The following is a 23,227-nucleotide window of genomic DNA, read 5'->3' as shown; positions in this document are numbered from 1 at the left end:
TGTTAATGCTACTTCTCCATACTACATTGCCAGGTGTTTTTTAGAATGCCTATAAATTTCTCCTTGGGGCAGAACATGTCTTTACAAAGGTCAGTGTCCAGATGTTTTGCTTGGTATTATGTTAGCCACTCTACTTCTCCATTCGATCTTGTTTAGCCTGGTTATTTCCCTTCTGGCCATATCAAATACTTCTCTGTCCTTGCTGTTCACCACAAACAGTTACTGGCACCAGGCAGAGAAGGGGTAGTTGCCAAACAGACTGCTGATGTTCAGCAGAGACTTAGCTCCTCTATGACAGCATATGCTTTTCTTTTACACGTTACATGTTTGTTTTCTCCTGAGCTGTTGAAAATAAGGTGTTTCTTGTTGGCTGGCTGCTTTGCAATACTTGTTTTAGAGAGCGTGCAGCCATTTGAGCAGTTTCGATCACAGTAGATGACAACTGGTGTGCATGCATTGTATGTGCAACGTAGAATAATTGAAAAAAATTAAATTACATCAGATTTTATGTTATGGAGTTCTGCATTTATTCTCAAAGCTGAAGAAAGCTGACTTTTATGACTCCTCTCCTGAAGTGTCTTCTATTCTTAGCTTTTTGGAGACTCTAAGGCATTCTCAACACAGGAAATCATTGTTGGACCTGTATATTACTCCAAATGAAGGTAAATTTATGATGAACAAGCAGTGAAACACTAGATATTCTGTGTTCACATTGTCCATTATGCAGCTTTCTGCAAACTGCCTTTTTTTTGGCAAGCTGCCTTTCCATTGTAACTTCCTTTGAATCCCCCTGTTCACAGTACTGGTATGAGTTGATGCACTTGGAATTCAGCCCCAGTCACCTACAGTTAATCCCACCTTGTTTGTTTATCTCTCAGAAACTTTCTGATGTTTCATGGCCTCTGGGTTTTGCTGTTACTTTAACTGAAGGATACTCTGGAGTGGTTAGAAGAATGTACCTCTATCTTCAATAGTCAGGCACAGAAAAAGGTTGCACAAATCTGCACTCTAGCGAAAAATAAAAATACACATACACACACACACACAAATAATGTTAAGAGGAAAGCTTTAAAAGTCAAGTGACCCAGATATTTATGGCCAGTGTTTCAAAGCTGCCCACAGGAACACAGGATATCAGTGCTGGCTCTACACCCCATCTTCAGGCACAACTGCAAAACGACAAAACCCAACATACCTTCACATGTCAGTAGGAAGTACTCCAGATTGTGACTGAAGGATGCACTGAAATAAGTGCAGTTTTCAATCAGATCACAAGAGAGACACTGCCTGTTGAAGTTTCCATTTGTGCTTGCACTGAAAAATTTAATACAAGTCCATGAAGGTCACTGAGTAAATGTTATCTGGAAGCAACATTACTTGAACCTTACTATACTGTAGAACAAGAACATAAATACAGTGTGTCCAACATTAGCAAGAGACAAAGCATTTCCATTTGGTTGAGTTTAAATACCAGTAATGGCTTTTTTTTTCCCCTCCATGTAGAATATATAAAAGGATACAGATGACTTTTTTTGCAAGGGCAGGTGATTATGAAGGAAGGTGTAGTGTTTAAAAGAAAATTATGATTGCAATTCCACAAGATGAAGTCATAACTCGGTGAACGAAGGCATGCAAGAATGGAGCAGTATTTCCACAGGTACTTATATTATAACAGACAATAAAGAGCTGGAATTGCTTGCTTTAAGTTTCTTACTGGTTGCCTCACTGGTCTGATTTGCTAGCAGCTGTTTCAGAGACCAAAGCCCCTTCTGGGGGCTTACATAGTTGCTCTTATAACATCCAGCTAGAAAAACAAGATTGTACTTGGGGATTTGTTTCTGAAGAAGACTTGTCCTGTCCATATGCTCAGAAATGCTTTGTAAGAGTCTAATATATGCTGAAGAATGAATTTACAGAACGAAATTACAGATTATTAGCAAAGAAGTATTTTGCATTGCCATAGTAGATTGGAACTTCAAAATCCTACAAAAATATGAACTAATAGGTCTTTCCTGTATTACTGTAAAGCAGATGAGTAGTTTTTGTTGCCATTTCAAGGTAGAAAGAGATGAGGCTGACCAACCTGTTTAGGGCCACAGAGACTGAACTGAGGAGCTCTTGGGTTCTTGTTTAAGTTTGGATTGTGTCTCTGACTTAAATCCTATTTAAAGCTACTAAATCAGACACAAAACAGGAAAAAATCCCCAAAGAGTTCTTCATCTGATATAAACTGTCAGAACTCCAGTGGAGCTCTGTCAATGAATGTATGCCAAGGTTGATGCTGAGCTGATAGCCTTGGGCTGGGACAAGAGACAGTCAAAATACCCAGTGCAGGAAATCAAATACCTGAAGTGAGGCCAAGATCATACTGTAATCAAAGTAAGGTCAAGGACATTGGCATTTTGGGCAACTCTTTCCTTGTTGCCTACATGGGGAGGTGAGGTTAATGAAGCACCAGGGTGAGCTGTGTGCCAAGACAAGTGTGGAGTGGGAAGCACTTTGACTGATGCCAGAAGCTCTTGAGCATCTGTGCCTGGACTCAGCTTTCAAAATGAGATTTTTCATCCCATTTCAATAGAAATGAGTGGTCGATACAATTTTTTTTTTTTTTCTGCAAGAAAATAGACACTGAGCTGAGCTACTCTCAAAGAACTGTGGAGGGCAGTGAACAGGCATAAAGGTCTCAAAAGGAAAAAATCATTCAGTTACAGGTAATTTAGTTTTCTCTAGTTTCCTTCCCACTGTGGGAAAAAAGGTATGACACCATATTAGATAAGAAAATAGTACTGTCTGACCCTTATCAACTGATGCTATCTCCATCTCTGTACTTGATTGCAGATGCTGAGAAAACAGCAAAATGATTGAGAAGAAAACCAGGACAAACAAGATAATGATTCAAAAATGATTATTTAAAAGTTTGAGTTTTCTCCCTTTGCAATCTGCTCCCACAATGCTTCACAATAGCTACACTACCAATAGCTTACTACAAACCAGCCTTTTACTCATCATACAATCAGGGAGAATACTAAAGTCATCTAGAATTGCAGAAAAACATTGCAAATATAATGTATTGTTATTTCTTTTCAGTTTTTTGAAGAGGGGAGATGCTATCAAATTTCAATGAAAACTGCTTTCTGGAAGTATAATTACAGTTTATACCATTAGTTTATGTAATTCTGAACTCTTTGAAGTGTTAAGGAGTGCTGTTGAGAAGCTTTGTGACACTTTATCAATCTTGAGACCAATTTAAAATTTGCAATAAAATGAGAAAATTACTAAATGTAAACCATTTCCAAATGCTAAGCATTTTGTTCACTATTGTTATGTTGTTCTGTCTATTCCGGTGACCCACTGCAGGATCTTGCAACATCATTAAAGACAAACACATAAGCAACTGTTTCTATTGCAATTGCTTACGTAATAACTTCTGTAAGATTGGAAAAAATGGGAAATTCTGTATGTGAAGTTAGTAAAGCACATACCTGTATAAATGTCGCCTCCGTGGCAAATCTTCTGTGCTGTGGAAATAACTGGGAGGGTGGAAAACAAAAGATATTTGTATCATTGGAAGAGTATTTACAAGCATCTCATACAGCAAACATTTCATTCACATTGCCATTTTCCTGATCTTGTAAAAGCCAGGGAAGTTTAAATTGACTTAGAAAAACATACAGAAGGACACATCAGTGCAGAGGGTCGATCAAGTACACCACAGGCTGTGCTGCACTTCAAACAAGCATGGAAATGCCTGGGTCCTAGACTGGTCATGTCAGCCAATCAAAAAGGATCAAGTGATTAAGTGAAAGATCTTCACATTTTTACCTCAAGTTTCATGTCTCCAAATTTCCTTTAAACACCTTTAGTTTTTTTGTCTAGAACCAGCTTTCACTTCTCTGACCACCTTTTACTCTTTTCTCAGATCAGTAGCGAACTGAAATCTGATGCAAAACCCACTGAAACTCTCCTTGGAAAAGAGAGTTGGTCCTCCAGGGAAGATCAAGTGTGAAGCTGAAGAATACTTCATTGTCCTTATTTTGTGCTGAGACTGCGGTGAAGTCCTTTTCTGGCTAAACAGTGAAAGTCTTGTTGTGTGGTGAGAGATTCTGAAGGTAACAGAAAGGTGCCACTGCAAGTGGCCCACCTCAGTCCAATGTGCAGTGTCCATTGATCCCTAGATGCATTTCATGTGAATAATGACAGACCACAAAACCAAATCATAAACTCATTTAGGTTGGAAGAGAACTTTAAGATTATCAAGTCCAACTGTTAACCTAACACTGCCAAGTCACCACCAAACCACGTCCCTAAGCTCCGCATCCATACGTTTTTTAAGTACCTCCCGGGATGGTGACTCCCTCACTTCCCTGGGCAGCCTGTTCCAGGGCTTAACAACCCTTTCAGTGAATAAATTTTTCCTAATGTCCAATATAAACCTCCTTTGGTGCAACATGAGGCCATTTCCTCTTGTCCTTTCACTTGTTACTTGGGAGAAGAGACCATCCAACCTGACCTCTCTACAACCTCCTTTAAGTGAGCTGTAGAGAGTGAGAAGGTCTCCCCTCAGCCTCCTTTCCCCCAGGCTAAACAACTCCAGTTCCCTAGGCTACACCTCAGACTTGTGCTCTAGGCCCTTCATCAGCTTCATTGCACTTCTTTGGGCATGCTCCAGCACCTCAACATCCTTCTTGTGGTGAGGGACCCAAAACTGAACTCGGTATTCAAGGTGTGGCCTCACCAGTGCCGAGTACAGAGGACAATCACTGCTCTAGTCCTGCTGGCCACACTATTTCTAATACAAGCCAGGATGCTGTTGGCCTTTTTGGCCACCTGGGCACACTGCTGGCTCATATTCAGATGCTGCTGACTAACACCCCCAGGTCCTTTTCCGCCAGGCAGCTTTCCAGCTACTCTTCCCCAGGCCTGTAGCATTGCCTGGGGCTGGTGTGACCCAAGTGCAGGACTTGGTGCTTGGCCTTGTTGAACCTCATATTGCTGGCCTTGGCCCACTAGTCCAGCCTGTCCAGATCCCTCTGTAGAGCCTTCCTACCCTCAAGCATACCAACACACCCACCTAACATTGTGTCGTCTGCAAACTTACAGTGGGTGCACTCTATCTCCTCATTCAGATCATTAATAAAGATGGTCAAGAGAACTGGCTTCCATACTAAGCCCTGGGGAACACCACTTTTGACTGGCTCTCAACTGGATTTAACTCTATTCCCCACCATTCTTTGGGCCCAGCCATCGAGACAATTTCTTATCCAGTGCAGCTTCCACCCATCCAAGCCATGAGCAGCCAGTCTCTCCAGAAGAATGCTGTGGGAAACAGTGTTGAAAGCTTTACTAAAGTCTAGGTAGATCTTCTGCTGACCACTTGCCTGACTAAGAAGGATATTATCATCAACAGGAAAAACAACAATGAAAGTCCTCCCTCTGCTCTTAGATCATAGACCAACAACCCAAGGTGCCAGGCCACTGGAAGAAGGAATAAGTCAATACATTCACTCACAGCACAGGGTGTACAGAAGGGAGCAAGCTGACACTAGAACCATGCCATGGGAGATGGAAGGACACAGGTATTCAATCCAGTCATCTTGCCCCACCATCCTTGGAGCTCCACTTGTTATGCACAGTCAGAGAGCCCTTCTAATAACCAGAATCCCCACATGCACTGCGTGGGCAGGTCACTCAACCCCACTGCAAGCAGAATCAGCTCTTGTAGAGGTGGCTTCTTGCCCCACCTCCAAGTTAATGTGGAAGGCAGGGGCACCTGGTGGTGATCTCCTAATCAGGTCCCACCAAAGGCTGACCAGACCCTGGGTGAAAACCAATCAGGAGGGTCTTGGTTGTGGGCACCATCCATATGCCAACTCTCATTCAGGGCTGGGGGTCTAACCCCAACACTTCATTAGACAACATCCACAGCCTTTCCCTCATCCACTAAGCAAGTCATCTTGTTATAGAAGGAAATCAGGTTAACCAAGCAGGACCTGCCTTTCATAAACCCATGCAGACTGGGCCTGATCACCTGGTTGTCCTACGTGCCATGTGGTGGCATTCAAGATGGTCTGCTCCATAACCTTCCCTGACACCGAGGTCAGATTGAGAGGCCTGTAGTTCCCCAGATACTTCTTCTGGCCCTTCTCATAGATGGGCAGCACATTTAATAACTTCCAGTCAACTGGAACATCTCCAGTTAGCCAGGACTCCTGTTAAATGATTGAAGTGGCTTGGTGAGCACATCTGTAAGTTCCCTCCGTATCCTTGGCCCCCATAGACTGGTGTGAGTTTAATTGGTGTAGTAGGTCACTAGACATTTCCTCTTGGCTTATGGAGACTTCATTCTGCTCCTTGTCCCTGTTTTCCAGCTCAGGGGGCTGGGCACTCAGAGGACAACTGGTCTTACTATTAAAGACTGAGGCAAAGAAGGCATTCAGTGCCTCAGCCTTTTCCTCATCTTTGGTCACTGTATTACTCGCTGCATCCAACAGAGGATGAAGATTCTCCTTAGCCCTCCTTCTGCTGTTAATGTAGCTACAGAAACATTTTTTCTTGTCTCTTATGGCAGTATCCAGATTAAGTTCTAGTTGGCCTTTCTAATTTTCTTCCTGCACAGCCTCATGGAATCTTTGTAATCTTCCCGAGTGGCCTGCTCCTTCTTCCATAGCCCATAGACTTTCCTCTTCTTCCTGAGTTCCAGCCAAAACTCTCTCCAGACTGATCTTCTTCCCCACTGGTTCATCCTATGGCCTGCTCTTGTGCCTAGGGTAGTGTCCGTGGGGTGAATAACATGCCAGGCAGGATATGCAACCTGCCAATCTGCTTCCATTAAGCTGCATTTCCCTAGGTTTTGATCAAACAAACTGTACGTGGTATTTTCTGCTTGACTGGCCAGTTAAAATGCAAGTAAGACTTTGGGGCTGGTTTGCCATTTAACTCTGCCAAGTGCTACAGACCCCTATACTGTACTGAAGTTATTGGTAATTGAGGGAGTACAAAACCTTAAAGGAGCATCTTAATGCTTTTATTGATCATTCAAAGTTTATCATATTCCAGAGATGTTTACTCAGCTGCTCAGTGACCTTCAGAAACTGAGAGGTGAGAGCCTTGTACCTACCTGAAGCTTTACCTGGAAAGTATTCCACCTGGTATTTGATACCAAAAAGCCTTCCAAATAATTTCTTATGTAATTTCTTGACATTTATTTTTAAATGTAAATATTTACAGTAGTTATTTAACAAGCATAAATGGCAAGTGTGAAGAAGGGTGTTTTTTTTTGTATTCTAACTAAATACTCCTTTTTTTTTTTTTTTTAATCATTGATACTTTTGCAGGTCAACAAAGGGTTCCTTCTAAAACTGTCTAGGTGGTCACTGAAAATAGACTTATCTTCTTCAGAGCTTACTGCCAGAAGTTGCAGCAGGAGAAATTACTCCTCTACACAAACGTATTTAATAGTCACAGAAAGAGAGGTTTGAACTATACAGAGAAAATCAAAGACAAGCTACATGTAATGTTGTGAGAGGCTAAGCCAAAATGCAGACAGCATCTCCTGCTCTCTTATCTCCATCTCCTTATGCTCATACATTTCAGATGCATGCACAACGCCATTGTAACTAACCCTACAGTCCAAAGCTAAACAAAGGAAGCCTGACTTGTCAGACCATAGTTTACTTACATTTTATGCCTCTTTTCATCATATGCCAATATCTTTGTCACATCCCAATCACCAGATGTAATAGACTGCAAGTTGTCACTGCTACTATTGGGCTGCAGGAAAGAAAAGAGCATTAGTTTTCTTTATTCTTAAAAGAAGATATCTGAGCAAAGCTTCTCTTCTGAAAAAAAGAAGTTCTTTTGACTCCATTGCCTATTAAAAATAAACCATGCATCTGCAATTTCTACCCCTCCCCCTGCTATTTCTGTGAAACTGCAGGCATAGAAATAATAGAGTCAAAATCATCTTAACCATAACTCTACTGAAGATAATGGGATGAATTCAGCACAGAAGAGCTTCAATCCCTTTCCTCTAATCCAGCATGCTCACAAGCTCCTGATTAATCCTTTATGACAGTGGAGGGATTTACTAATTTACGTACAACTAAGAAGGTACTACAAAATCAAAACAAAGCACTGATATCATTTACAAAGTGACAGTTGGTTGACCCTTCTCTTCTAAGTATCTAATTTGGAAATTTGTGCTATCTTATGCCAAATAAAGTATTATTGAGCGTTTTCTTTCATGCACAAGACCAACTTCCTACATTTGCACCTTCCAGTCAAGCACAGATACTACTTTTTCTTGCTTTTCAGGTGAGACCCAAAGCAGTGGCAGGGAGTGAGTCACCTGTGATGATGACATGGCGATGTGGTAGAACTTCCCACGTCCTCCCTGGGGAATGGCTCGGACAAAGAAAAACTTCCGACCATCCTTGGAAAAAATTGGCTCTTCATTCTGTAAGCAGAAAATTTAAGGGTTGTATTATGGTTAATTTATTGGATTTAAAATTGCTCTCCGCTGCAAAAGTCTGTGAAATTAATTCATAATGAAATAGAGTCCTTTTTAACAGCAACGCAAGGCAAACAAAAAGCCCACTGAAAACTGGAGAATGTTTTGAAGATCGTTGCTTCTTGCTCTTGGGAAAGCAGACACACTTCAGCTGTGGAAAGACAGGGAGACAAGCAGCAAGGAGAGCTCTTTGGCTATAAAGCCAATTCCCATTTGCAAAGTAAAAAGTACAAATATACAGCCGACTGCTTGGGGCAGTTGGAATAAAGCCTTTAAAAATGGTTTGAACCTTGCTGTCACAAGTATGACAAAGCCCATTTACTCTGCCTGGAGAACTGATCTATTCCTGTCCTCGAGGAAACACAACTAACAGCATCTAACTGCTGTCTTTTCCTGCTCTCTTACAAATGCTTATGTCACTGAATTATTTACAAAGGGGAGGATATCATGCAAAGCTGTCTTTGACACAGAACTCCCAGGTGAATGTGATGATTGACTTTTATTGGGTGACTAGAAATTTCAACCAGAGACAGAAGAGACTCAGGAGCAGGAAATCAAATACCACATATGGCAAACAAGCATTTCCTGGAAGGGTCTTTGTCTTCTTTTTGTACGGGAACCTCAAGGCACATGGGAAGTTTCCACGGCAGGAGATGACTGAACAGCAGATTACAAGGGAAAGCAGAAGGATTGTCCATATGGTGTGACACAGTAGCACTGTACCAAGGGAACTGGCTAGATGAAGCTCCTCTACTCTCAATCTTGAATAGCTGGGACTAAAACAAGAGCTGCACCTCTGCAGAAGCTCTCCTGTGATACCAGGCTTTTCTAGGGACTGGCTGAGCCCTGCCTCCTCTTGCCCAGTTTAATGGATCCTTTTTCTTCAGGGGTAGTCAACAGGGAAACTGTTGCTCAGCCTTTTCTGGGTCCTCCTTTGGTTCAGTGTTAAACACCCCAGATTTCTGCTTGGCACATGTCAAGATACCACACTGAACCAGCAAGAACTTGATTGTACAGGAAGATTTATGGCTAAGGTAAACACCTACACAAAAGAAATAAACATTTTTATTTCTCATAAGCTAACACATTATTCTTACTGTACATTCCTTTGCTCCCAGTTCTTTACTGATTAATTCTTTTTCATTATTTATCAGATTTATCAACACTGTACTAGGTGTTCAAATGGTTTGTTTTTTCTTTTATTTTCCCCTGCTTATGTGTTCGATATATTTTAAAATAGGCTCATTTACAGCTTGTTGCAGCTCTATGAAATAATGGTTTCATTTGCTTCTGACATTGTTCTGGAACCTGAAACACAAAACCGTATTATTTCCAAATGTCTTTCATGACAGGAGAAACCTCACTGAAAAACAACTGTGATAACTTGGGCAAACCTTCTGCTTGACAGGTTTTCCTTTGCTGAGGTAAATACCAATGAGTTCACCCTACATTTCTATATCTGTGCCTGCTGCATTACATGTTCTAGCAATATGTCTCTGCCAGCGAAAGCAGGCATTGTGCAGATTAGTTTGAGGTTCACTCAGAGTTACAGAAGAAGGAGGTACAGGGCATGGATGACAGATGTGAGGCTTTAGTACTCAGCTGATGTTATGAGACAGCCTGTTTGGATGTTCCTCTTGCTGGAAAGATAACACATCAATGCAACCAGAACTTTGTTCAGGATCTTGGTAGATATGGTGACTTATGGGTGGGAGTTGGGGGGACATGAGGCTGAAAATCTTTTGGAACAGGATTTTATACTACAGGGAGCTACCCCGGGAACATAATTAAAATATTCTGCATGTGATATAAACAGCTTGCACCTTTGGTTTACTATTATTGGCTGAATTCCACAACACTAAACCAGAAGAGCCCTCCTGGAAAATGATATTCCAGCAGCCTATTTATTACTGTGTATCAAAATAATGCCACCAAAGATTTCAGTTTTGATGGAAGAGATGAGGTGGTGGGAGGCTGCTGGAGGGCACTTGACTCCTACAGGGATCAGTGCTGGAGTTCAGAGTTGTGCAACACAGGTCAGTGCATCTGTCGATGCTCAGAAGAAACGAAGGAGTGCCTCAGAGGCTTATCCAAAGTTTGGCAGAATGAGAATGAATGAGAGGACACTGCTAAATGCAGTCTGAGCTTCTGTAGGTCTTACAGAGGGCCATGAAGTCCTGGAGTAAAAAATAACAATAAAAAGGTAGAGCATATTTGGTTGCATTTGGAGAAGGATCACTGAATATCACTGCAGCCACCTGAAGAAGACTTCTTCTTTCTTGGCAAGGTGCATGCTTGATGTAGTGTCTCTGACCTGGAGGATTTGGGACAAATATTTGAAAGAGAAATTACCCACTTTAGGTTGCGTTGGAGTGTGTGAAAGCCATGTGGACTCAAAGTACAGCAGCACCAAACCCACCCACACATTAACATGGGTCAAACACTCCCCGTACTGCAGCACCACAGCTTGCAGCTCCAAACTGGTCTGTCCATGCTCACACAATGCAACACACTCCCTGACTCCTACTCTCCTAGAACACAGTGCTTCACATGCTTTTGGCTGAGCTCCATGCATTTCCTCACAGAAATCAGTGAGAAAGCACATTCTTTGAAATTTGGCTTTATTAATGACCAACAATTATAATTCCATGATAATTATGGGTTTTTTTGTTCATACTTAAGTTTTAAAAAGGAAAACAATTTGAATAACCTAATTCTTTCCAACTGATCCTCTGATGCATTTTCCCTTCCTCAGCCCAGTCTTCTGCCCTGTCTGTCTGATTCACCTCTGCACAGATCCCAGAATTCATGATTTTGCTCTCTAGGTATTTATTCTTTCAGGGAAACATCCCAGTGCTTTATGTGTCACAGGGTCATAGCTCTGATAAACTGCTAGGTGTGACATGAATCCTTTTAACCCTCTGCATTTTGGTAAACACTTCATTGAAATCCAATAAAGTATTAAAAATGCTCATTTATTTTACTGTAACAATGAAACACCAGGGTAACTGGAGGACTGGAAAGAAAAATGCAGCCCAAAGGAACTGTTATCAGAGGTGGCCAGCCAGCCCACACAAGCAATTTTGGAGGTTATATCTCTAAACAATTTTGTGGTAATGTCCTGGTCCTGCCAATGTCAATGTCAGAGACTACAGCCTTTAGTGGAGTTGGAATTGCACCCTGGTTTATAATTAAATTTGTTCAGGCCACATTCAAAATTAAATAAATAAACCAATTAAAATGCAAGTAAAGTTTATCTTCAGCAGGTGCTCAGAAATTCTCTTATTTCTCCCATGCTGACTCATTCTCTGTATATGACCATCACTGGCACTACTGGAAAATTACTTCTTCATAAAAATTGAAACAAAATTGTTTTCAGCAAGAATTACTTTTGCAAAGATTTTGTATGTTTAAGTAAATGTATGAGCAAAGTTCAGTCTGGCTTTTATGCTCAGAAGTGCACAAGCAAGTATACGAAAAAAAGCACTACAAACTTCTAAAGGCCCCAGGCAGTTTTGGTGAACATGTGCCCGTTCTTATTTTTGCAAAAGGTTTGAAATCACTGTCCGTGTCATCTGACGAGGAGTGACAGATACTTTCTAGCAAAACCTGTTTAAATACTGTGTATTTCTCATTATACTTTGAGTAATTTACCCTGTTTTCTGCTGCACAGACAGTGACAGTCTTATCTCTCTTTGCCTGTGCTGGAGAGAGGCTCTCAAAAGATTTTGGACTTCAATAAAATTAATTCATGAACCTAAGTCCATAAGGGAACACAAGATCATTTCCTATGACCTTCCACGCACACACTATTAAATGTCACTGAGTTACCAAACTACTACTGCAACAACAAAAAATTCAAACTTGTAGGTCATATGCCATATCTCAGAACGCCCAGTATTTCAGATAGCTGGAACAGGTCAAACCTGTCATCCCTGGAGACTCACTGACATCCCTGGTGAGTACCTTCTGATACTGATATTTTTCTCTCCTTGTCTCCTGCTCCCAGCCCTGTTTTTTGAAGTTTTCCCCTATTCCAGGAAGACCAGAAGCACTCAGATTCCCAAGAAGGTAAAGCTCCCATGTGCTTTTCAAACCAGACGTATGGAGCACTTTGAAGGAGTATTTTAAAGAACGAGACAAGCAGTTAGATTCCTTAGTCCCACTGATTTAAAATTGGGGTACTTCTCAAAGAGGACGTGTGGATAATGGAGCACACAGAACAACCTGGCCAACCAGGCAGTGGCTATCTTGCTGTCTTCTTCAGGGTGAGCTGAATCATGCTCAAGCACCGTGTGACCACACTGCTCACTATACCTGCTCTCCACAGAAGGGGATTGGGCACTTGGCTCACATGCTATGTTAAAATGTCTCAACCAAGGAGTCTTCATCCTAATCTGAGTCATACTCCTGAGCTCCTTCAGTAGCTGCCTAATGTGAGTTCATCTCCTTAAACAGGTTAAGAGACATGCACTAGCATTTAACATTTTCATATCGTTATAATAGTCAGACAATAACTGACTTGTTATTATATAACATAAATATGTTATGGAAATAATTTTCCAGTTACCTAGATCAATGTCTCATAGAGCAAATGATAAATATAGAAAATATGATTATCCTAGTAAACATACATTCCATTAAAATCAGAATTTTATGTAGTTTTGTTGTCAGAAATACAGGCAAAAGAGCTTTATAATCCTTCAGACTCTTAAAAAAAAGCTTTTGAAGGGTACTATTAAAATGTCTCCAAGGTCCACAGTGAATCTTAGTTTAGTACTGAGGTGTCTGACTCATTTGGCTGTAATGAGCTTCCTTCTCTAACCTCAAACTAAGTATATGATGTTTGGAGACGCAGTAAAGCAAACTATGTTCCCCTGGAGCAGGCCTGTTAGAGACTGTCAGATCCTTACTGCAGTTATTCAGCACAAAGCACCATCTTCTGATGTCTGTCCATATAGTAGATAAATGACTAAAGAACCACAGCAGTGTAAAATCAGAAGTTCTACTATAATGCATTAATGGAGATCCCAGTAAATCACAGCAAACGGATTAAAACTATTCTTGGTTTTATAAAATAAATGAACTCTGTGAAGTATCTTTTTTTTTTTTTTAAGAGAAGCAAGATATGAGCAATTTAATTTTCTCTTGACCTTGCATTGTCTTTGAAGCTTCTGTTTCCTACTCAAGCCAACACTGTTCTTATGAATGTGAAGAATACTTCAGCGGCACTTTTACTCTATACCTGAGTATACCAGTAAAAGATTAGTTTAGATGCTTGGAGCACAAAATCTATTTCCTCTGTAAAATAATTTTTTATCTGGATCAGACAGCCCAATGCTGTAGGACAGCCACTGGAACAGAGATCATTGTTCTTGCTGTGAACTGATCTACTGCAGGTTCTACAGGTTCTTGGATCCTCTGAGCAAGCTGTGACAAAAATGTGAATTGCTTTAAATCTGGGCCTGGAAAAACATAGTAAAAGATCTTTATCTAACATGCTACTCCCTGTCTGGAGTTCACATATCCTATGAAAATCAGTTCAGTGTTGAGGCTGACTTGGGATCGGCAGCTTCTCTCGAAAGAACAGCTTAATTAAATCTGAGGTCACCGCACAAACTGGCTGCTGGGGAACAGTTATAAATGATCTTCCAGAGATTCACATGCTGGATATGTAGAGGTTTTATATAGAGACATGCTGAAAAAAAGAACCCTTGCCTGTTTGGTGTGTTATCTTGTTTTTTGTTTTTTGTTTTTTGTTTTTTTTCTCCCCTTCCCCCCCAGGGTTTATTTTCATCTTTTATTTCATTTGGTGGATGGAAGCACACAGCCATACAATGTAACAGTATTACACACAATTTACTGTGTCAGAAGAATTACGTGACACAGTTGTCTGTTAAAACAGACTATTAAATAGGTCGTCTCTCCCCATTCAGTGCTCCATGTAAGCTCTCAATTTTAATTGCCTCATCAACACTTTAGTTTTATTATTCACCCTTCTTACATGTGCCAATAGCTACAGAGTAACATAGAGAATTTCATCAATTTAGCTTAAATGAGTTAAAAGGCCCATCTGCATGATTTTGTTTCTAAATGGATATCGGCACTTTAAATAAAATTACCTTTGATCTTTTGTTTTCACCAGTGGACTTACTTCCTGTCTCAAAGACCAGAAAACAACCAACGTACTGCTTAAAATCATCATCAGTCTCAAAGTGTGAAGGACTACCTCTGAGGTAGATGAGCCTCACACAGATACTGTCAGTGGATGAATTTCCACCAGCATCAGCTTTTCATCACTTTTACATCCAAGTAAATTGCAGGCTATGAAACGTGGGACCTACCACAGAAGATGGCATCTTCAATAAGAACAACTTGTTTATTACTGGGAAAGTATTTTCCATAATACAAACCACGTCACCCTCCAAGTATCTTCCTCAGGTCTGGCAATGAGTTTTTCTCTTTGGGGGAAAACAAAGAAAGGAAAAAAAATCTACCAAAACTTGACCACGAAGAGGTGATCTCTATTACCTGTCTGTGCAGCCAGCCTTCACTTTCATCTTCATGTTTCTAAAACAAACAAACAAAAACTATTAAATACTATACTTCACGTGTAGTGAAAGATTCTGGACTGTGCTCTATGCACAATATTGTACCAGTTTTTCAAGGGACAGATATATCAGAATACTTTTCCACTGTAAAAACACCTATGCCAGTTTGAATGATAATATCTGCTAACACACAGGTTATGTCAATATGACATTTACATTAGTATGTCTATAGGAGGTATTACTTAACCACAATGAAACTGTGGGTAGACAAGCATAAACCATTCTGAGTGCCATTAAATATATATACTGACATTAAACTAGAACGTTGCAAAAATATTGCAAACATTGTTCATGTTCTGTGACTGCCCAAATAAACGTGTTCCAGCTGATTTGTTGCCAGGTGAGGTAAGTGAAATACCTTCTCCTTGCGTGGGTTATGAAAACTGATGGCAAGAGACCATTTGGCTCATCTCTCCTACCTTTGTGCACACTCCTGTGGTGGCATCACAGAGCGTGAGGATAGACACGTTCTGGGCCCTGTTCAGCCAGTTTACTGCCACCTTGGTGCTGGTTGCCCATTTCACCATGGTGATGTAGTAGTCCCTGCAAACACAGACATAGATAAAACATCTCACAGTACTGACATCCTAATGAATTGCCACATGGCAGAGCAGTTGGAGGCTGCTGCAGGCAAATGGTCCAGGAGAGATCTCTGGTTACTAAGAACACTGCATCTTGATGGCTCCAGGCTTCCTTATGTACTGATTTCAAACCCCCAAAATGACATTTTTAGGGCTGTGCAGGTGTTTTATCTGGCACTTCTGAAAGTCATTTTTAAAGAGACGAATGTAGAGATAAAGAATCTTTCAAGCTATTTGGTTTTACAAGAAGAACCAAAATGCCTGGAGCTACAAATCTATGCACAGGTGGAAAAGAACTGCAAACAATTTCCATTCTGAGCACACTAACCAGCTGACTCAGACCTATCACTGCCAATGGTGGATCCTTTATGCTCATGAAGAGTTTATGGCCTCTAAATATGCCTACTACACCCCAAAATATCCACAAATGTTGCATTAAAAGGAAAATAGCAAGCAAGAGACACAGGCTTCTGTAGAGCAGATGCAGTTGGTTGCCACAAAACCAAAAGAAAGCAGTAGAGATGTGATAGTTTGCATCAGCAAAACCATCATCCCACACTCCCTGTACCATCCTCTAATGCTGGAAATAGTCAGGTTGTGATAATACTTGGAGTAAATCACCAATGTGGGCTGCACCAGCCTGTAATTGGCATCTTCAGGTAAAGTCCTGTGCAATAGTAAACAATGGAACCACTCAGACCGGGCTGGAGAATTCAGGATCAGAAATAAACAAAGCAGTGGCTGGCATTTCAGAGCCAGTCTGTGGTGGCACTCACAGATGTCCACCTCTGCAGCAATTCAGGGCTTCACCACTTTATCTGCAGGGTAAACCTGGCTGAGCTGACAAATCTGATGATGTTGCAATATGGGCTACGCAGGCCAAAGACATCCTTAAGTTATAATATGACTTTTCACAGCACACACTCTATAAAAAATGCATTAGCTCATTTGTTTGCTATAAAATATGCATAAGGAATTGTTGCTTTCATTGGAGTTAATGTGCTGCGTCACTGGAGAGTACTTTGTGTTCTGGCAAGCGCTCCCACATATACTGAAGAGAAAGGGCAAAAGCAACAAAGACCTGTTTGTCTGGCAAAATAACAAGTTGGAAATTGATTTTGTCGTTTTCAGTAATATTTAGTGCCTGGATTTGGCTGGGGAAAAATAACAAAAGACCTTAATGATTGCATCCACCTCACTGGAGAAAGGATGCTTCCAGGTGAGACAACAGCAGTCTGAAAATTCAGTGCCTGAAATAAAATTGTAATTTTACTCTTTATCAGCAACAGCATAGGCCCTAAGAGGCAAAGAAAACCTAACAAAGTAAAATTAAACTGTGTAGCCATCTCTTCTTTCTCTCCAAAATTAACTGAGCAGATTCAGTCTCCCCAGAAAAGGAATGTGAATTTAGTACATATTGTGGCTTGGAGCATTTTTTCCCTAAATCAAATTTAAAGTTTGATGGACATATATTTAATTTTTACATCCCTCTTGCCATTAGAATGCAGGAGCCGCAGTTCTTTCTTGGGAACTTTTAATTATTATTTTAGGTCAAGCCTTATCTTCCCTACCACCCCAGAGATGGGCATGGAGTCTCCATTTCTCCCTGAAGCCTCTCCAAGCCATCAAGCCCAGAGATACCCCAGTCAGACAACTGAAGACACTTGTATAGTTGTTATTCTAGTCTCAGACTAGTATGGAGTCTTTAATTTACCTCACATCTTTTCTGTAGGACAACCAAGTTTTATGTTTCCCATTTTGCAGAGAAAAATTAGACAGCAAGGTGTGATCCATCTCAGTTAATTTTAAACATCTTGTAGCTCTGGCAGCTGCACTAGTTGAGCAGCCAGTGGAGAGAAATGGGGAGTCAGTGCATCTCCCAAGCTCTCTTTTCCTGACCTGTCCCAGATTTTATACAGAGCTGATTTAAGAACCTGTTTCTTCCCATAGAGTGAAGTCTAACCAGCAGGTATCCAACCACTTCGTTTGTAGACATCCACATCAGAGCAGGTTACACTGTCCCAAATGAAAGGAATAACCTGACTGAGCCCCTTCAGGAAAGGTGCAGCTATGCTGAGCTCTGCAATGCCTTTCCCCATACTGGTACAGACCTTGGTGCTTGGGTCTGCAGTCACCTGAGACTGGTTATTGTGCAGCACCTCTGTCATACTCTAACTTGACTCAGCTGCTCTCTGGAGGTATGAATCTATAACATGAGGTATGCCTCCACAATATGAATACTTGAAGTATGACAACAGTAACAAAGCCACAAACACCACAAAGAACATAGTATGTGGCCAGGTGACAGGCAGCAGCCCAGCCCCTGGTCCCTGGGGCACGGCCAGCTTCTGCCTCTAATCCAAGCTTGACTTGTCCGAGTTTCTCCATAATAATGTTTGTTCATGACCTAGTGATGGTTTCTGCACTCAGGGGAGATAATATCTTTGTTTAATTTGTCACCTAGGATACAAATCTGATGTGACATATAAGTTGGATCATGGTCCAGTTCTGACCACCTGCTGATGTAACTCTTGGGGTCCAATGGTTTCCACATAAAAAAAATGCCCATCAGGCATTAAATGATGCAATACTTTAACCCCCCTGCAATTTCTACTGCTTCCCTACGCGCCTTTTCTCACAGAAAATCATGGCATTGGAGAAAATTTGGCAAAAAATCTCAGAAGAAAAGATTTTTTAAAAGGAAAAAAGTCAAAATTGCGCATTTTCTTCCCAAATACATTTTTTTTTAACTGAAAAATACCCCAATTCTGTGCAAAACTTCTTTCTTTAATTCTGAAAGAAAAAAAAACCCAAGCATATATCCACTTTATTCTCATCTTTATTAATTGTACTAAAACACTTTGATCCAGACAAAAAGAACACCAAGAAATACCACTCTGCCCATAGATCATCTGCATGAACAGATTGAGCACACTGAAATGCTTCAGACAGGATGGCTCTGCCTGAAGATCCTTATCACCAGCTTCCTCTACTTCTTCAAAACTTCCTTCTGTAACTAACTGTACAGTACATCCCTCTTGTCTATTTTAATGAAATGGTATCACACTAATCCTCTCATTTCAGAAAACATATGCATAATGAAAATGCCCCCCTACTGCTCCAGCAGCACTGCTTCTGCCAGGCCCTAGGGATGGCAATTGCCACGGCTTTGATGAAACACACATGGACTGATTAATTATGAAATATTTTGCATCATTGTACAATATCGATTGCAACCAAATAAATTACAGCCACCCATTACCATATAGGATAAATTTATTAACAACACTTGGATCTTACAGTCTGAAGTTATTGCTATAATTAAAACATGTCAGAGTCTCTCTGTTTACAGAGCATGCTAGCAACAGAAAAAATTATATTGTCCAGGAGCCAGGGTTCTGATCCTGTGATTATGATCCTGTGATTAGGATCCTGTGACTGGGATACCGTGATCCTGAACTGCTGCCTGCTCTAGACAGATGTTAAGATATTCAAGGGCAAGTGCATTGATGCCCATTTGGTTTGGTCATAGCTTGTACATCTTTTGTTGCACAAATGGATTTGGAGCATTTTATAGCTATTCAGTGAAAACATGTTCTGAGGCTGACACTAGCTTTCCTAGCAAAGAAATGCAATTCCCACCATAAATGATGCCACTGCTTTAGTGTCCTCTCATCAGATGACTACACTGCCTATCCAAAGGCATTATGTATTTACCATACATAACAAAGATCACTCCTGCAGTCTCCCCTGCCCTATACACTGCCCTGTGTCACCAGCTCTGTGCTGTACCTCTGTCTTTATTGGCACTGAAATTACAGATCCAGCAATCTAATTTAACAACCAGTAAAAGAAGGTGAGCATGCATGTTGGTTGGATGCTCCTACATGAACAAGTGATGTGCTTGGGAAGGACAACCTTGCAGCATTACATTTGGAGGGGTCATTACAGATACTTTAGATGTAGAAGCAAAGCCTGATTTCTCTTGGCCTCCAATAAAGCTATTTCAGGTTTAAATCAAAGTTACTGAAATCGGGATTTGGATTCCAGTTGCCAAGCTATGCAGGGAGGAGTGCCACACATTACCTAAAGCTGCTTCTCTCCTGAACAACATCATCTTTTTTGCAATTGTTCACAGACCCATAAACTTAGCTCAAGATTTCACCACATGCTGAAGTCCAAGCCAAACTTCTAAACTCTTGCTGAATGCAGATTTAAGCACTCACTTAATTAGAAATGGGTGTCTAAGTAGTTCACTGAACTGCAAGCCAACTCCTAAAATACACTTGCCCTAAAAACAGCAAAGAGCTTTCCTTTTTATTTTTAATGAAGATTGGACAATGTATTTGTAGAATGTATGCCTGGTTTCATTTCTGTGTTCACATCATGAAACAGTAGCCTCATGTTTGCTCTGTTATAGAGCTGCCCTCTTTCTGTTTCATGGTCTTTTATACAGGCTGCAGACAATATCCCTGCTACAGTGCCTGTGATTACAGGCAAAATTAATGTGTTGTCATGGTTTTGGGAACATTCTGACAAGTTCTTTAAAAAAAACCTTATTATGAAGTCAGTCTGTGTCACAGTGATTTCAAGCAAAAAACCAATAATGTTGTACATGTAAGAAGAAAAATAATTCAAAAATTTAAGCAGTTCTACACAAAATGAAGTCTTTGATAGTGGCGCAGAAAGGTACTGTAAAATGATTGTGAAAAAACAGTCAGAGTCTGATTTAAAACCCCAACAGAACCAGGGTACAGCATCCTAGGGTGAGAAAGCACCTACCTCATTCTCTGATCATCTGGGGGAGTCATTTCCAGGTCATGGGTAGGTCCATTCAGACCAATCACATGCAAAGAAATAGTTGGATTTTCCATTCCAGCCTGGATTTTAAAATAAGAGTAAATTACCATATCATATACAACACTTTTTTGATTTCTTACATCCCCACAGGTTATAAAATGCATTTCCACTGTCTGGAAATAATTTCAGACTGGACTGCTGTGGTTGCTACAGGGACACTGCAACTGTAGCGACGTGGCACAGAGCTGTGGAAAGGTCAGCAGGCACAGCCAAGGGGTAGTTCTACTTAGAACACCTCTAGCCTTGGTAAAAATTGCTACTTTTCATGGCAACTAGAAATATTGTTATTTTATGGATCTTTTGATAAACAGTTGTCTAACAGGATGATGGCACAGGTAATACAACTAGAGAGTAATGAAGACCACACTCACTGGGGAACAGCTGATCTTCCCTTAGATCTCTTTATTTTCATTGCTTACAAATGTGTATTATTATACAGTCTCCTGCCTGAGCCTACTGGATTTTTTTAAAACTTGTTTTTTATTATTATTTTGGCTAGAACAACAGGACTGTTTATTTTCCCTTACCTTTGGATAATGATACGTTTTAACAGTAGGGTAAGGGTTGCCAGCGTATACCGGGATCTCCATGATGGGGACTCTGGAGGCATTAATTGTTGCATATGCTAACCTGGTGCCATCAGGAGACCACCAATGAGCAATGTGAGTCTTCAAGATCTCCTCTCGTTAAAAACAAAAACAAAACCAAAAACACACACACAGAAAAAAAAAAAAAAAAAAGGCTATTAGGTGTAAATTACTAGTTAGCAATAAATGAAACAGCATAGATATGAAAATCCCAGTTTAATCACAGCACAGGGAGGATGCCACAGGAATAGCAATTAAAAATACTCATTAAATTACACCATATACACAAATGAACACAATTGATAACATTTACTCTGAATATATAGGTTATTAAGCATAATTATCTTTCTCAAGAAATATCAAATTACTCATATCAGTACACATATTCATGACAGCTTAGAAAGCCCTGCTACTCCCACCACGTGTTCTGTACATGGATATGTGAGTATATACATGCTTGTGTTGGCAGAGCTCGGGTTCCTACCTGCCCAATAACTGAGGCTCCCTCGGGGCTAACGGACAACTGCAGTGACTGAGCTTTAGTTCTCCTCCATGAAGAGTTCACAAAGTCACACTAGACACATATCAATGTACTCAAACAGCATTTATACTCAGAGACTTTACCATTGAATTTTGCGATTACAAATTTTTTAGTGATTTGAATACTGCAGCTGCTATTAAAAAATACTCAGAAACATGCTGATGCAGAGTTCAAGTATGTAATGAGAAAACAATATTGTCACCGTAAGAAATTATTTTGAAGACTGTCAGGACCTAATTCTCATTAAACACAAATTCAAAGAACATTTAATTTCCAATACTTTTTTCTTATCCTTTAATATCCTTCATTGCAAAGATGACTTCAGCTTATGGATATCCAGGAAAGCTATAAAATTCACTCTCTGTCCAAAGTGTCTCCAGTTACTGACATTTGGAAGACTCTAACTTGGCTTTTTAAACCTCCCATTTTGCAAAAGGCAATAATGTAATCCATTTTCATTAAGAGGCTGAATATCATATGAGTCATTCCTATTTAAACCCTAGCAGAAGGGCTTGCATATGCTGTACAGATTGATGGGCAGGAAGACAGGTCCCATTACTTTAATGTGAGAACAAGAATTAAAGAAGCTGCAGAGTGTTCCTAGGCCTGAAGTCCTACTACACAATTTCAAGCAGCTCCAATAGCTCTGCTATTTTTTCTGATCATCTCAAAAAAGAATGAGGCTTTTCAGAGTTCAGAACCATGTTTGCACACCACCCTAGAATGACCCCTTCATCCAACCAGAATGTCCCTCTGGTCTGAAGAGTAGCAACTCACCAGGCTGTTATATTCCTTTTAAGAAAAATCTTGGATGAGTGATCCTTGGAGAACAGCCAGACAATTTTATTTATGAAATTAACACCTTTTACTCCAGGCTTGCATATGGCTTGAGATAAAACTCAAGGTAATATTAGAGAGGGTAAAAGGGAGAATCACCCTCAGTAGTTATGCATTCTACAAATTACAAACTACTACTTCATGGCAACATCCCAGGGAGGCTTTGAAAGTTGTTTAGGAAGTTGCAAATATCACATGGGAAAGCACAACTCTGGCAAATTTGCTTTCCTGTACTGTTCCACCTGTGGTGAGCACATTTAAAAGATGCTGCTTTTGACTTTTATATTGCTTGCTCATTAAAGGGATAATTAAGAGTATAAAGAAAAAGGAGTAAAAGCAGTTGGCAGATGAATCCCTGACATTTTAACATTAATTAGAAATGACTTCATTCAGCAAACATTATCTCCAGGATCTCAGACTTAATGAAGCAGTTCTGCTGAAAGTCACATGCCAAGAAAGGCTTTAGTGCAGGTTTTGTGGTCCTCTACTAATGAGATTTCATTGTGTGAACCTTTGCCTTGAGATAAAGCCAGGACCTTGCCTTTGGGGGTTGGACTTGATGATCTCCAGAGGTCCCTTCCAACCCCTAACATTCTGTGATTATTGGAGAGAACAGTTAGTTTTAGTAAATCAGAGAACATTCTCATGAAATATAAAATGAATTAATATCAGAAAGTTTAACCTGAAAGTAAAACACAATT

At 40.4% G+C, this 23,227-nt stretch overlaps 1 protein-coding gene across 1 annotated transcript in view; it reads right to left on the bottom strand.

Moving 5' to 3' along the window:
• DPP6 (dipeptidyl-peptidase 6) overlaps nt 1–23,227 on the bottom strand; it is a gene marked incomplete at its 5' end in the record, with an annotated part of 142,397 nt that overhangs the window by 35,794 nt on the left and 83,376 nt on the right. Inside the window, 8 exons of the mRNA XM_008939511.1 lie at nt 1,196–1,314; nt 3,483–3,530; nt 7,679–7,770; nt 8,348–8,455; nt 15,041–15,079; nt 15,540–15,663; nt 20,484–20,581; nt 21,089–21,243. Of these exons, the coding sequence (XP_008937759.1) occupies nt 1,196–1,314; nt 3,483–3,530; nt 7,679–7,770; nt 8,348–8,455; nt 15,041–15,079; nt 15,540–15,663; nt 20,484–20,581; nt 21,089–21,243 (783 nt within the window). The remainder of the gene's footprint in view (nt 1–1,195; nt 1,315–3,482; nt 3,531–7,678; nt 7,771–8,347; nt 8,456–15,040; nt 15,080–15,539; nt 15,664–20,483; nt 20,582–21,088; nt 21,244–23,227) is intronic.

This window comes from Merops nubicus, unplaced genomic scaffold (assembly GCF_000691845.1).
Source record: "Merops nubicus isolate BGI_N331 unplaced genomic scaffold, ASM69184v1 scaffold3874, whole genome shotgun sequence".
NCBI classification, from domain to species: domain Eukaryota; kingdom Metazoa; phylum Chordata; class Aves; order Coraciiformes; family Meropidae; genus Merops; species Merops nubicus.
This window is presented reverse-complemented; position numbering and strand designations above follow the sequence as displayed.